This window comes from Cryptomeria japonica, chromosome 7 (assembly GCF_030272615.1).
Source record: "Cryptomeria japonica chromosome 7, Sugi_1.0, whole genome shotgun sequence".
Classification (NCBI taxonomy): Eukaryota; Viridiplantae; Streptophyta; class Pinopsida; order Cupressales; family Cupressaceae; genus Cryptomeria; species Cryptomeria japonica.
The window spans coordinates 429,842,615-429,858,355 of record NC_081411.1 but is presented as its reverse complement, the minus strand read 5'-3'; the positions used below and the strand labels follow the sequence as shown (position 1 = coordinate 429,858,355).

The window sequence follows — 15,741 nt, the reverse complement described above, 5'->3', positions numbered from 1 at the left end:
TTGTTGATTGGCTTGTACCTCTCCCTTAGGCTTTGGTATGGTTTCATGTTATTTTCACATCTTTATATGTTTCACAACACTTGTTTTTAGATCTACATTATTGCTTTAGATCCATTATTAAATTTGTGATTTAAAGCATTCTCATTTATATTATGTCCATTTAGGGTATGTACTCAACATAGGGTAGAACTCTAAATTCTACAGTCTAGCTCATTAGGATCTTACAAACACATGAGATTTTGGGACACACTCACTTTTTCATTACTTTATTGGCTATCTATGGAGGCGAAAATCACCAAAACAAGGGGTTTGACTAAGGAAAAACCATATATAGCTACCCAAACATCATTTCTCAAGTTGCAGGTGTAGCTACATAAATCCAATGGAGCAACAAACTTTAGGAAAGTCAAAACTTGCAGCCACAGTCTCAAACTCATAATTATGCCCCAAATCCCAAGGATTGGAAAGCCCATCACCCTGGTCCAAGGCCAAGGCACCCAATGCCTTGGTCTTTTTTCTTTTTTGGGCATTTTGTCTAGTAGTTCTGCATTACAAAGTCGCAGTTGGTAGATTCCAGAGTTTCAAATTAGCATAGTAACTAGGACCAAGGAGCCAACACTGGTCCGACTCAATTTAGCTCATTTTTTGTGATAGGTGCACATCTGAGTTTTATTCCGTGTTCTATAGTTCACATCTTAGTTCCAACTATGCATTTCTTTGTTATTTTAGTTTATATCATTACTTTTGTTCATCTCCCTAGCTTAGTTTATCATTTGTTGACATTTAGCTCATCTCCTCTTCATATCAACAAAGTAATATAAACCTTAAAGATATTCCTTGAATCTCTTTCATAAGAGGAAGTCAAAGTGAATCATCTCCTTAGGAGCTTTTGTATTCCAATGTGTGAAGGAAAGTGTGATTAAGTCCTAATTTACCCATTCCCATTTTTCAAAATCACACTTAAAAATTCCAAGTCAAAATAATTATGTGGAGTTTGAAATTGATAGGAACTTTAACAATGAAAGAAAAATAATTTTTCCAATCAACACATTTCATATGAAATAAAAGACTACAAAGAACCATAATTCAAATAAGAGAAATAAAGGTTAAATGTACATTTATTTCTTTCAATGCTCAAATTATAAGTTTTGTAGATCTGTTCCAAGGCCGTTAGTCAATCTATTCTCGTTGCTTCCTCTCACGATCTCTTTATTCCAAAATCCCTTTTTACTGACATCTAAATTCCCTTCCAAAATTAGACATGGGACTGATCAATGTCCTCCTTGTTTGTTGCAACTTCTAAAACTAAATATTGAATTGATCGAAGTCCTCTATGTTTGTTGCAAACTAAGAACCAACAAACCTTTAACCAACATCACTTATTCTTTCTATGTGGTGACATGAGATGTGAAAACTCCTTAGCCCACATGATGATGAAATTTCAATAAGAAATTGATCATCAATGAACACTGAAAACTTGTTTCGTAAGCCAAAAAAAAACACAACTAAACAAACCAAATTTAAGGAAGGTGATTCCCCTGCATTAGAGAGAGAGAGAGAGAGAGAGAGAGAGAGAGAGAGAGAGAGAGAGAGAGAGTAATGAGATAGGGAGGGGGAGAGAGAGAGAGAGAGAGAGAGAGAGAGAGTTATCTAGGTGTGGTGGGGGATAGAGGGAGCCTGAGTGAGTGAGAGAGAGAGTTATCTAGGTGTGATGGGGGATAGAGGGAGCTTGAGTGAGTGAGAGAGAGAGGGGGGTGGAAAGAGGAGGATTGATTGAGACGTGCATAGAGGGACAAAGGAAGAGAGGTGAGAGACCTAGAGGGGGGAGAGGTGGAGATATAGAGGTATGAAGGGAGGGAGAGAGAGACTAGAGAGAGAATACAAGGATGGGGAAAGAGGCGATCAATAAAGAGGGAGTGAAGTGAGAGATCTAGAGGAGGAGAGAGAGATGAAAGAGATATTTATCTAGGTTTGTGGGGTGAGAGAGAGAGAGAGAGAGAGAGAGAGAGAGAGAGAGAGGTAGAGAAGTTAGATAGATAGATGGGGAGACATAGTTGAGAGACCTATAGGAATGGAGGGAGGGAGAGAGAGACTAGAGAGAGAAGATGGGGAAGGGGAAAGAGGAGGATCAATAGAGAAGGAGAGAATTGAGAGGCCTAGAGGAGGAGAGAGAGGTGAGAGAGAGAGGGGGGATAGGAGAGAGAGGTGATATAATTAGAGGGAGGGAAGAAAGAGACTATAGAGAGAAGAGAGGAAAGGGAAAAGAGGAGGATAGAGAGAGAGAGAGGTCTAGGGGTGGGAGGGCTATAGAGAGGGAGGGAGGGAGGGATAGAGAGACAAAAGAAAGAGAGTGCTCGGGGGAGAGAGGTTTAGAGATAAAGAGATATGTATAAAATAATATGTTATATCAAGCATATTCATGATATTTAATATATATTATATATTAACATCATTTGTTATACATGATATTATACTATATTCTACATTATACACTAACAAAATAATTATCAAAATATTTAGTTGACATAACAAATTAGTTATTAAAAAAAAATTAAATAAGCAATGAACTAAATGGATATCTATTACTAACATATATTTGTTGAACAAATATCCATTTTTTTTAGAAAAAAATTTAGCCTTGGGATTTCCCTCAAGTTTTCTTTGGGATTTGGCTTGGGACTGTCAAACTTGAAAAGTCAACACCAAAAATGTGTTTACAAGTTTTCCTTGGTTTTCAGGATTTTGTCCATGTGGTTGATGATTTTTTTTAATTTGATTTTGATGAAATGAAAATGGATTATTAATAAAAATGTTAGCTTTCTACCAATATAATTTGTGTCTTACTTTGAATTTAATAAATAATTATTATTGATTTTCTACATACATTATGACTAAAGTCCTGACTAATAGGCTGATTGAAAAACGTGAATAACTTTAAAATGGCTAAACATTTTTCAAATCCAAAAAATGTTGGACATTCTATTATTCATCTACCATAGGAAAAAAAAAATGAATTTCATGGATTTTTGACCAAGTAATGGTCCGTAGACATACATGTTTTTCAATTTTTAAGAAGTTATAATAAAAAATCATAATTAATTATTTAGCTGTCAAAAAATTACAATTTTTTTTTTGTCACATATGGTCATGTGTCCTATACTTAATATTGAATGTTTAAAAATAAATAAATTATGTTTTTTTAATACTTAGGTTCCACATACATACACCCTCTTTTTATTTTTTTCTTGAAATTTTAGTGTTACTACATTGAAAATTCAATTTTTCACCAAATAAACTTAGATTTTTCTAAAAAAACAACTAGTAGCTTAGAAACTAGAATCAATTTTCTACAAAATATTATCTTACATATTTTTTAAATTATTTTAATAACCTATTCAATTTTCTATGTCAAGTTGCCTAGCTCCAATTTTCTAAATTTTCATTGCCACTTAAGGGCCTTTGTTGGACCCCCATGATCTTGCACACACCCCACTCTCCATAGGATTTATTCCATCTTGATAACAATAACAAAAAATGAATAGAATGGGTAATCAATGTAACTTAAACTACATACCTTCTTCCCATAATATAATAGATTATACCTATATTTTTTTATTTATCTCACAAGATATTTAGGCTAGAATAGGTAAGCGCACCAAGATGGTGAGCATAAAAGTGGCCACATGAAAGAAAAAAAAAATGAAATTTTTCATAACCCATGCGTGTTCTAGAAATTCAAAAACGTGCTAGGCTTGGTAACACCAAGCCTAGCCAAAAACAATTAAAAAAACAAAAAGTTCCTCAAAACCCGTACGAGTTTTGAGGAACATTATATTTTTTAGAAACCTGTGGGTTATGCAGAACTAGAAGTTTTGGCCTTGGTTCTGCGTATGGGTTATGTAGAACTAGGAACCAAATAGGAAGTGGAGAGAGAGAGAGAGAGAGAGAGAGAGAGAGAGAGAGAGAGAGAGGGGGGGGATATAATAGGTTAAGAAGAGGGGGAGGGAGAGAGAGAGTTAGAGACAAAGAGAGAAGGGGATAGGAAGAGAGAGAGAGAGAGAGAGAGAGAGAGAGAGAGAGAGAGAGTAGGGGGTAGGAAGAGAGGGATATAATAGGTTAAGAAGAGAGAGAGAGAGAGAGAGAGAGAGAGAGAGAGAGAGAGAGAGAGAGAGAGTTAGAGACAAAGAGAGAAGGGGATAAGAAGAGGGGGAGAGAGAGAGAGAGAGAGAGAGAGAGAGAGAGAGAGAGAGAGAGAGAGAGAGAGAGAGAGAGAGAGAGAGAGAGAGGGTGAGAGACATGAGGTAGAGAGAGAAAGAGAAGGAGAAAAGGGTGAGAGACTCGACAAAGAGAGACGTGTAAGGGGGAGAGAGATGAGATAGAAATCAAGGAGGATAACTAAGGCTCAGAATAGACAAAGATGGTGATGGGGGAAGGAAGATGAGAGAGAGAGGAAAAGAAGAGAGACATACATGTATACAAACAAATATACATATCTATATAAATATATGTATATATAACTATAGATATGTATATATACATACATAAACATATATTATATATGTATGTATATACATATGTGTATTAAATGCTAAGTTTACAAGCATACATTATTATGTCTTCATAACCCGTACGGGTTATGTAGAACTGTGAATAATACTTTTTGTTTTTCAAAACCCGTGCGGGTTATGTAGAACTATGAATAGTACTTTTTGTTTTTCAAAACCCGTGCGGGTTTTGGCTTGATAAGAGGGTTGGAAAATGATCCTAAGGCTTGCAAGCCCATTTCTCCCCCAATTTTGTCCCTTTACACATTTTTTCATCTTCCAACATGATTTCTCGACTTTTTCGTCATTAGGTTTACAAATGATCAAGTGGGTATCTCTAAAATTACCACCATAATCTCACACGTCTTCTCAGTTTTTTGACCATATCAATTTTATTATTTTTCGACAAAATTAGCATAGTAAACTTTAATTTTCTTTACCAGTGCTTGACAGTCCTCACAGACATATGTCTACCATTTTTTTAATAACTTTTGATATACTTGACCAAATTCAAAATAAATTACATATTATTGTTCTACACTATATTCTATACACTTTTAAAAAAAGAAGTTTGTATTTTCAATTATTTTGATGCAAGTTATGCCCAACACACGAACATGTACCAAATTTTCAGGATGCGGTCACTTCAAAAAATCATAAAAAAAAAATACTCAACGGAAAATTACAAAAAAATACACAACTTCTAGATCTCACTCTTAACTATCATCCTACCAAACGGTTTTGCAAAATAATAAATCTAATTATATATTTTGTACAACGCACGAAAATAGCTATGTTATATTTTTCTGAAAAAATCAGGAACAATTTTTCATGCACGAGAGGTTTGACCCTCTTAATATTATCATATTTAAAAAAACTTTAGTATTTTAGAAACTGGATTCAGAGCACTACAGTTCTTATTGTTTTCTTGACTCCTAGTTTTTAGTGCATGACCTTCAAATGTCTCTTTGAGGTTTAGGTTTACCTGTTTAAAAAAAAAAAGTGGCCACTTATACCCCCCTTTTTGTTCACCATCTTGGTTCACTTACCCGAATATGAGTTTCAAATCTAAGTTGTAGTGGCATAAATTATGAAGTTGGATCAATTCTTACGAGTAGAAAAAATTATTTAGCTACACATGAGTTTAGGGGCACATTTTAGGTCCATATAGTAAAAACACATTAGAATTTTGGGGTGCTAAAAAGTTATCCTCTACCTTTAATTTGGTATAATGAATAGTAAACACTACACCTCTTCCCTTGATTTGATATATTGAATAGTAAAAACTACAAGAATCATGATCATAATGGTGAAATGGTAATAAGATAAAAATGTGGAGCAATTAGCATAACCTTCATTTGTCCCATTTACACATAAAATTGAAACAAGTTCTTGAAAATGCACTAAAAAAATATAGTACATGTAATATGACAAACACTAGAAGTGGATTCTAATGTAGATTATAGATATTATATGTCATCAATAAGATTGGAATAGAGTAGAATAGAGAACATAACAAAAACACAATGGAATAATATTTTTCTTTGTCATACCTCTAAAGTCATTCACTTTTGTCAACAAATTAAAAATAGCTAAAACAAAAAATTCTACCAATTTAATACAATCCAAAACTAAAATATTTTTCTTAATTTTGTTATAACCCACTTGAAGTAGCATTAAATGATATGGTGATTATTGATATAAGAGGGAGTTATTGCCATTGCAAAAGGAATTTCTATTATTGTTTTATGATCCAAAATAAGAGGAGGGGAAATGATTTTAACTTATCAAACACACACAATTAAGAAATAAAAATTACTATTTTCTCACATTTACATGAATTAGCTCAAATACAAGTAATCGTTGTGAGGAGAATGAATTACACTCAACTAACAAAATAATATAATTATTAGATAACATTTAAGTCAATCGATTAAGAAGTTATAGAGGCATTAGATTCTATGGTAAGTGACATGAGCATGAACATTTATTATGTGATAGGATAAATAGGGGCAATGTGGGTATAACTTCTTACAATGACTAAATGCAATAGTCATTTTATTTTTTATTTTTTTTATGAAGTGGGTGACAAAGAGTTGTAATTAGATTGGGGTAATACTCAGAACCCACAATTTAATTCAAGTTTGTATGTGTGGAAGGTGTGAGCTCTAATCATTCTTTGATTACTAAGACAAATAGAACTATTTATTTTTATTGTCCTTGGACTTATATTTTGGTCTTTTATTATTCATGTGAATAACCATAACTAGACTAACAAATCTTTTTATGTCATAGTAGGTTTGCATTAAGTGAATGCTACTATGTTGAAAATTAGCCTTACTATATGAATAAAATGTTTTAAAGAAAGAATAAAGCCAAAACTATAAGATACAATGAAAACAATAATAAAGAACCATCATGTCAATTTGCATTTCATCCATTGATCTCTTCCACTAAAAAATGACACCATCAAAAGGAACCTTTTTCCACACTGACTTTGAACTTCATGTTCCCTTTATCATAATCATGATTTTTTTCATATCACAACTAAATATAATATGGATCCACTCTTGATATTATCCTTATATCTTTTGAATAGACATTGATTCAATTATGTTATCTCGAATCTATGGGTTTTTTTAGGCAATTAAATTTTAATTCTATGTATTTAATAGTCTAAAAGCTTCTCCTTAAGACACATTGTTAGGGAAATAGATGAGGTACGAAAGCTACAAAATTTGATAAGGAATTAGAAATGCTAAATGCATGAATTCTTAAAGACGATTGTGCTATCATATCATGCTAAAAAATTTATTTATTTTTTTATCATTTTTCTTCAAACAAACCTTTTATAAATTATTCCTATTAAAATGAATATTTAAATTTATTTTTTTCATATCTAAATGTATAGATTTTAGTGAGGCTAGTAATACCAATCATACAAGAAAAATAATTTAGAAGTTAACAATGCAAGTTTATAGAAGAGGGTTTCGTTGAATATTGAATTAATTTTCGTATATCTTATCCTGTCACCACAAAATACAAAACTTTATTGTCATTCAAGCAATAACTAAACATTAATAGAGTTGAAATTAGAGCCTTAAATTAATGTTTGAATATGACTTACATTATTGATATAGTTGTAGTGTCATCACAAGAATTTATTGCAATGGAAATATAACTAATTTTAAATAATAAATTTATTTTGAATTAATAGAAAAATAGATAAATGATATCTTTCAAATTATTAAAAAATAATAATTATAGACACTTAGATTGTCACTTGAAGTTTTTAGTTCGATATAATGACAGACTAAATAAATAAAACAAATTGCATAAAACAAATACATTAGTATTAATTAAATATTATAATGAATAAGAATTAAAACATTAAGATGATATTAAAATGTGATTTGGTATACTAAAATTTAATCTTCAAAATATGTCAATTTTTTTCCTCGATCAAAAGGTGGAAGGATCCACCAATATTTCATTAAAATCAAATAAATAGTTTACAATCATAGGAATTTGGTCCATGATGTTCATGTTAAAATACATATATTCATGTTGAAATGTGTCTATTATAAGATATCAACATATACAATGATATTCAAATATTATAAAAAACTAAAGTGTTGTATTGAATAAGTTAAAATCATCTGGAAGGACAACTACCATTATAACTTGAAACTTTCAAATCATCAACTTGAAGAGGAAGGAGTTTCTCATGAAAAGAGTAAAAGTAAAGAATGAAAGCGATTAGAAGCAAGAGCGAAAGTCTCTAAAGCACACTTTGGAAGGAAGTATAAATAATTGAAGAGATTAGAAGCTTGAGCAAAAGTCTCTTCACCCACATCCTTATGAAGACCGTCCAACACATCCATAATGAAGAGGAAGGAGTCATTAACCAAAAACATCTACATTGCAAGCATAGTTAAACACACAACAAAGTATATTTTCAACAATGATTTTGAAAAGAATCCACCCACATCTAAAATCTTGATTGTTCATTTTTAGTTATCTAGAGTTGCCATGAAGAGCCCCTAACATGTCATTTTATTAACAACGAAGGTAGGACCATAATGATAGCTTAAAAATAACGAATGTTAATGTGATGAGTATCCTATAGAAGACACATGCAACACCCTCATCCATTGATCTCTTCTACAAAAAACCAACACAATCAAAAGGAACCTTTATCCACACTGACCTTGAATTTGACGTTCCCTTTATCATAATCATGATTTTTTCATATCACAACTAGATATAATATGGGCCCACTCTTGATATCATCTTGATAGGTTTTGAATAGACATTGATTCAATTATGTTATCTTGAATATATGGGATTTTTTAAGGAAATGGATTTTAATTCTATGTATTTTAGTTGTCTAAAAGCTTCTCCTTAAGACACATTGTTGAACCTTTAAATATAAGTTAAAAGGAACCTCCTAATTTTTAGTTGATTGATCTATACTCTTAGAGAGATACATGAGGTACTGAAGCTACAAAATTTGAAATGCTAAATGCATCAATTCTTAAACATGATTATGCTATCATACCATGCTAAAAGATTTTACTTTTGATCATTTTTCCTTAAACAAACCCTTTATAAATTAATCCTATTATAATGAATATTTAAATTTATTTTTATCATATCTAAATGTATAGATTTCAATGACACTAGTAATACCGTTCATTCAAGAAAAATAATTTAAAAGTTGACAATGCAAGTTTATAAAAGAGGGTTTCATTGAAGTTAAATTTAATTTTCATATTAACTTATCTTATCACCTTAAAATACAAAATTTTAGTGTCATTCAAGCAACAACAAAACATTAATATAGTTGAAATTGAGCCTTGAATTAATGTTTGAATAATACTTACATTATTGATATAGTTGAAGTCTCATCGCAAGAATTTAATGCATTAGAAATATAACTAAATTTAAATAATAATTTTTTTTGAATTACTAGAAAAATAGATAAATGATATTTTTCAAAATTATAAAAAATTAATAATTATAGAATATAAGATTGTCACTTGAATTTTTTAATTCTGTATAATGGTAGGCTAAATAAATCAAATGAATTGCATGCAACATATACATTAATATTAATTAAAATAGTAAAATTAATAGGATTGAAAACATTAATATGATATTGAAATGTGATTTGGTATACTAGAGTTCAATCTTCAAAATGTTATATTTTTTCACAATCAAAAGGCAGAAGGATCCACCCATATTTTATTAAAATCAAATGAATAGTTTACAATCATAGGAATTTAGTCCATGATATTCACATTAAAATACATACATTCATGTTGAAATGTGAATATTCTAAGATAACAACATATATAATGATATTCAATAATATTTGATTGAGTTAAAATTATCTAGAAGGACAACTGTCGTTATAACTTGAAACTTTCGAAACATTAACTTGAAGAGGAAGGACTTTCTCATGAAAATAGTAAAAGTAAAGAATAGAAGAGACTAGACGTGAAAGTAAAAGGCTCTAAAGTACGCTTTGGAAGAGAGTGTAAAGAATGGAAGAGATTAGAAACCTGAGTGAGCCACATCCTTATGAAGAGTGTCCAACACATCCACGATAAATAGGAAGGAGTCATTAACCAAACCCAACTACATTGCAAACGTAATTGAGCACATAACAAAAGATATTTTCAACAATAATTTTGAAAAAAATCTACCCACGTGTATAATCCTTATCTTTCATTTGCAGTTCTCTAAAACAAACATCAAGAACCCTTAATATGTTATTTTATTAACAACGAAAGTAGGACCACAGTGATAGCTAGAAAAGAAAGAATGTTGATGTAATGAGTATCTTATAGAAGACACATGCAATGCAATGCCTTTCCCCCTCTTTGATCCACCTATTTTTCATAATGGAAATAATTTTAATTATTGCATATATGTAATTTTATTATCAACCAAAGTAGGACCATAATGATATTTAGGGGAAAAAAAAATGTTGATATGATGAATATCTTATAGAGGACTTTTTCCCCTGGCCCACCTATTTTTCATAGTGGGGATGGCTTTAGTTGCCGTATCATTTACCCTTAAACCTTTTAGTTGGTGAGTCGCTAACCCGTGACCTTGCAACAAATTTTATCTATTAATAAAAAAATAGTTTGCCTTTTATATTTGAATGCTTATTTAAGCTAGTAAAAAGTTAATGATACCAAGCATATTCCAACACCATTGAGAGAAGTATTCTGACGAATCTGCATCGCCATAATTGCAATGCACTTTCAGTAGACGGCGTTCAACAAATCCTGGGCATTTTCATTTTCTATAAACTAATGTAGTTGTTGTGGCGCTCTACACTTGTATAGCCTGGTTTCTGTTGAACATTTTCTGTCTGTGAGGGAATGCAAACAGAATTTATTAGATAATGAAGAGATTTGGAGTAGAACATATGATTATGGGCGCGTGCTATTGTCTCTTGGCTGGTGTGACGATATTGTTTGGTGTAGCTCCTGGTCATGTGCAGGGTGGGGGAAAAGAAGGGCATTATGTTGCGTGCAAGATTGCCCAAGTAAGTCTTTGCTCATAATGGAATCTTTGAAATCTAGATCTATAATTTCAACTTCTGCTTTCTTTATCTGTTTTTGTTTGGACTGTTTTTTTTTCCAAACCATCTTTTCAATTAAAACTAGTTTTGGGATTTAATTATATGGAACAGAAAAGGGAAATATGTATCTAATAGTTTTTGTTTTATTTTGTTTTGATAGAGGATTTTATATTATCTGTTATTTTGTTATCTGATATGGAAAGCACAAGCTTATACTAATACTCGTCTGATTGAGCTTCAAATTACTGAAGAATATTGGTTCCGGATAACTTTATCTCTTGAAATATTTTGACAGCTTTCACCAATTTGAACCTTCTTACAAGATTTGTATGGTGTGTAAGCTTAAAATTTTATGTTTCAATTTTATTTTATTTTCTAGAAGGGGTAAAAATTTATTAGACACAAAAGGGAGTTACAAAGCAAGAATGGTCAATGGCCCAACAAGGAACACCGAATTACACATTCCTATCCTCCACAACTAATTGTTCTAAAATATGAGATAAATTCACCCTGCATTAATTCAATGCCCATTTGACCAAGCAATCTCCTAGGAGTAGTAACAAGAAAGAGGTTTTTATTTTTCTATAAAGATTCCAACTTGTAACAACATTTATTTTTCATAAGACCCACAACTTCACAATAAAAATTTCTAAAATAGATGCCAAATGACCCCTTACAAGTTTCTTAGATAAATACAAAATATATTTTTTCATTATATCATATATCCATAACTTTTAACATAAACTATTTCAAAATATATTATTAATTATTATTTAAAAAGATTTAACTAAACTTTTTAATTTTGACTGAAAAATTAAGAAACTACCAAATTTCTAAAAAATTTGAAGCTTAACTCTTACCAACCCTTATAAATTTTTCTCCAACTATTTTATCAAATTCCACCTTAAAACCACTACCTTAAATTCTTTGAATTGAGTGATTCTATTCTTTGAGACTTCTTTCCATTAAAAAACAAAACAAAATCCACCTAGTAAACTGGCCGTGATATTTTATTTTACAAATAAACTCACCTAATAAATTGAATATGAGGTTTAATTTTAACTTATATGTTTTATTATTATAATTTTAAAAAAATAAATTAAAATTTTAATGTTATTTTAAAAATAGTTTTTAAATTATTATTAAAAATAAAATTAAATATAACTTATATTTGATTGTAAAAGAAATATTTAATAGTTGATATTAATAGTTTAGATATTTATTTATAGATTTTTTTTTGTTGTGATAAAAATAATTATATCTGTGTTTTTATATAATAGATTACAACAATATGAGGTAGCATATATCTAAATTAGAATTTGTTCTTGACTAAGCAATCACATGTATCAAATAGATTTTTATCACATGCCACCATTGTCACAAAGTGTGTTCAACCAATTGAACTGTAATCCTTTTAACTTTAATTATAGATTAGTTAGACATTTGACTCACATTACTTTCAATAAATCTAATATAGTTTAAATATTTTATTTTAAATTTTAATTATTTATTGATGTAATTTTGAGAGTCTCCCATTATATTTATATTAAAAAAGAGGTTACATAGGGGAAGGGTACAAGTAGTTGTTACACTAACTTCACACACCCTAAGTTCTTAAATGGTATATTAGATTTTGACGATGTTTTGTTTCGTTTTCTTCATATGCAACTTAAGAGCTTATAGGTGAAGGGTACTAGTAGTCGTTATAACTAACTTCGTGCACCCACAGATTCTAAACGGTACCTTGCATTTTGATTAAAAAAAAAAATCGATTGTCTTTTGCATGAGACTTAATTACTTATAGCTATTATTATGGCTTTTGGGTAGTAATGATGCACGTTGTGAGATCTGTTATGCCTGCAAGAGTCAAAAAGTACACAATTCAAATTGTCTCTTCATACCTGCTTAAAGATGCCCCAATTACCATGCACTTAAAATTGCCAATACTTATGCACAAATGCTCTATGGGTACCGATAATGGTGCACAAATGGGCCAAGCTATTGGTCCATGTAAAATTTATTAATGAACTTTTAGTTGTTTTTTTTTTTTTGTTTCTTTGAAAAGGTTGGGTGTGCAAGAAGTGAATGGTTTCTAAAGACAGTCTCAAAGTCTCAAAGTCACTTGTCTCTTGGTCACCTTGGTTTCGGCTTATGGGTAGTTAAAAGGAACGCTGGAGGATTCGTTATGCATGCAAGGGTCAAAAAGTGGTCATTTCGAGGTGAGGTTTCATGCATATTCTCCGTTAACCATTTACTTTGTTCACCACAAAATTTGTGCTCCTGATCCAATACTTGTGCACAAATAACCGAATAATCTTGAACTATGAGTACCAATAGAATTGCACCAAAAACTGTTATCCCATCCTTCCTACAGCTAGCAAAATAGGTGGTTCGAATTTCCTACTGACCCACCCTTGTATTCTATTCTGTGAAGTAATTTTAAATGATGAATCTCCAATTTTTAACTTTGGGTGCTCCAATTTCTGCAATCCCTTCAGAAAAAACTCTGGCATGTGCTGCTTTCCCTCTACATTGTTGCTCCTTGTTTCCATTGCAAACCTGCAAGAAAGGTATCCATGGACCTGTAATCACTTCCTCGCCAATTTGAAGAGGATCAAATTGTTGTAAGAGTCCCACACCTGGTACTGGAGCATCCAATACATCGTTCAGAACTCCTAAATAGATTCTTTTGAAAAGGAACCCAGTTAACCTGCGCTGTTTCTCTGTCTTATCCTGCATCCACCATAAGTTTGATGAACACTGCAGCAATGTCCAGAATTCATGGAGTATTTGTGACCTCCTTGAACAAGGAGACTACAGATCACAAGTACCGCATAAATGCTGACTTGTTCTCCTATTCTCCTCATTTGAGAAGTTTTAGCTCTTCCACTCCCTCGAAGAGGGGGAATTAGAACATTCCATCTCTGAAGTATCTTGCTGTACTGTGAGGAGAAAGAAATTTTTTGGTTCGTATTGGAAGATGTAAGTCTGCTTAGCATGACTTTTTAAATGGCTGCCTCCACTTTGTTCAAAAAAAATTCAAGCTCCATTGTGTTAATTCTCTAACAAAGGGAATCAATAAGGAATCAAGAGTATCCCTACGGATTGAATCTCTATCATATGATGATGGCATGAAAAATCATCCTGTTGGGGACAAACCTATCATGTTGTTCTAAAATAATCTCAAGAAAAATTAATTTTAATGTATTGGGAATCATTAAATATTGATGATTTTATGCACTATAGCACTCAAGAGAGAAATTATACAATAGTCATCAAAGAAAGAAGTGATATGTTTTTTTAGGATTAGAGTTACGTAAAAATAGCTATGTGAAAATTGTTGAGATCTTCTAATAAGGTTTTATGATTTCTTGATTCCTTTGTTTTTGATAATAAAACAACCAAAACTAGGGGGCTGACTAGGATTACACAGCAAGTCTCAGAGAGCATTAACAACACACACACAGCAGCCAAACGGCAGAGCCTCAGCCAATCCCTATCTTAACTATCAAAAACATAATCCTCCTACTACTATAGAAGATCACAAGATTGAAGGCAATCTTGTCCATATAACGTCTAAAAAAGCAGATATCCACAAAGAAACTAACATTAAACCAACTGACCCTAGTAGTAAGCATATTGTTCATACTACAGTATCTGGAAAAAAAAAGATTCTTAACAAGCCACACAGGGCTGATGATGAAATTAAACATAACCAGGATCCAGCAGATCCAGCATCGAAACCTTAAACAAAAATGGAAAAAAACACCCATTATTCATTTTTTCCAACCACCATGTGCTGGAAAAGCAGCAGACCGGTCCAATCATCAACAAGGAACTCAAACAGATCCTTTGTGGTGTCACCTCCCTGGTTCTCTTTGTCCTAATGCAAAAGACACATAGTAGTCGCCGAGGAATGCATGACCTTCAGGGCAAATTTCACAATTCTGTTGAAATGCATATCCAGAGAGTCAAGCTTCTTTTTCACACTGTTCAGATCCTCGAAAATAGCTTTACAACCCGCACTTTGAACAACCTCCTCCTTTTCGCCTCCATCAATAGCAGTCTGAACACCCTCAGACTTCCTCGCATCCTCCTCACAAATCTATTTACCTTTATCATTGGGGGGGAGGGTCGAAGTAGCAGATAAAGGGGAGGTGTTCTTACTTTCTTCCTGCAAGGTCCTAGAGTCAGGAGCATTGGTGTCCAGCTTAGAAGACTCTGAAACCTGCGTGGCCTCCATGCCATCCTCAGCCTTATCATTGTCCTCCTTCTCTAAGTCTTCCATATCATCTTTGACATAGTTTTTTCTCACAACAAGTTGTTTCATACGAGGTTTACCAGCGAATCTATTGGACCTACGAGGGGTCACACCATCTTCCATGTCAAACTCAACTAAAAGGACCTTGGAATCACTTCTGGGTTTTTTGGAGGCGACTTTGGCAGCAGAAGGGTTACATTTGTTTTTTTCCCAATTTTAGGAGGGGAAATGAGGGGGGTGTGGCCAAGGGATTGACATGGGGTATTGGGCTTTTTCAAGGTCTTCTTATTTCCCTTTTTAGCACCAACAGGGTCAGCAGAGGGGGCCGGGTAAGA

The 15,741-nt window shown here is 32.2% G+C and overlaps 1 protein-coding gene across 1 annotated transcript in view; it reads left to right on the top strand.

The window, feature by feature from the left end:
- The first annotated feature begins 10,754 nt into the window (after positions 1-10,754).
- The window catches only part of LOC131030457 (endonuclease 2), a 140,765-nt gene continuing 135,778 nt past the window's right edge, over positions 10,755-15,741 (top strand). The window contains exon 1 of the mRNA XM_057961289.2: positions 10,755-11,109. Within this exon, the coding sequence (XP_057817272.2) occupies positions 10,966-11,109 (144 nt within the window). The 5' untranslated portion in view covers positions 10,755-10,965. The remainder of the gene's footprint in view (positions 11,110-15,741) is intronic.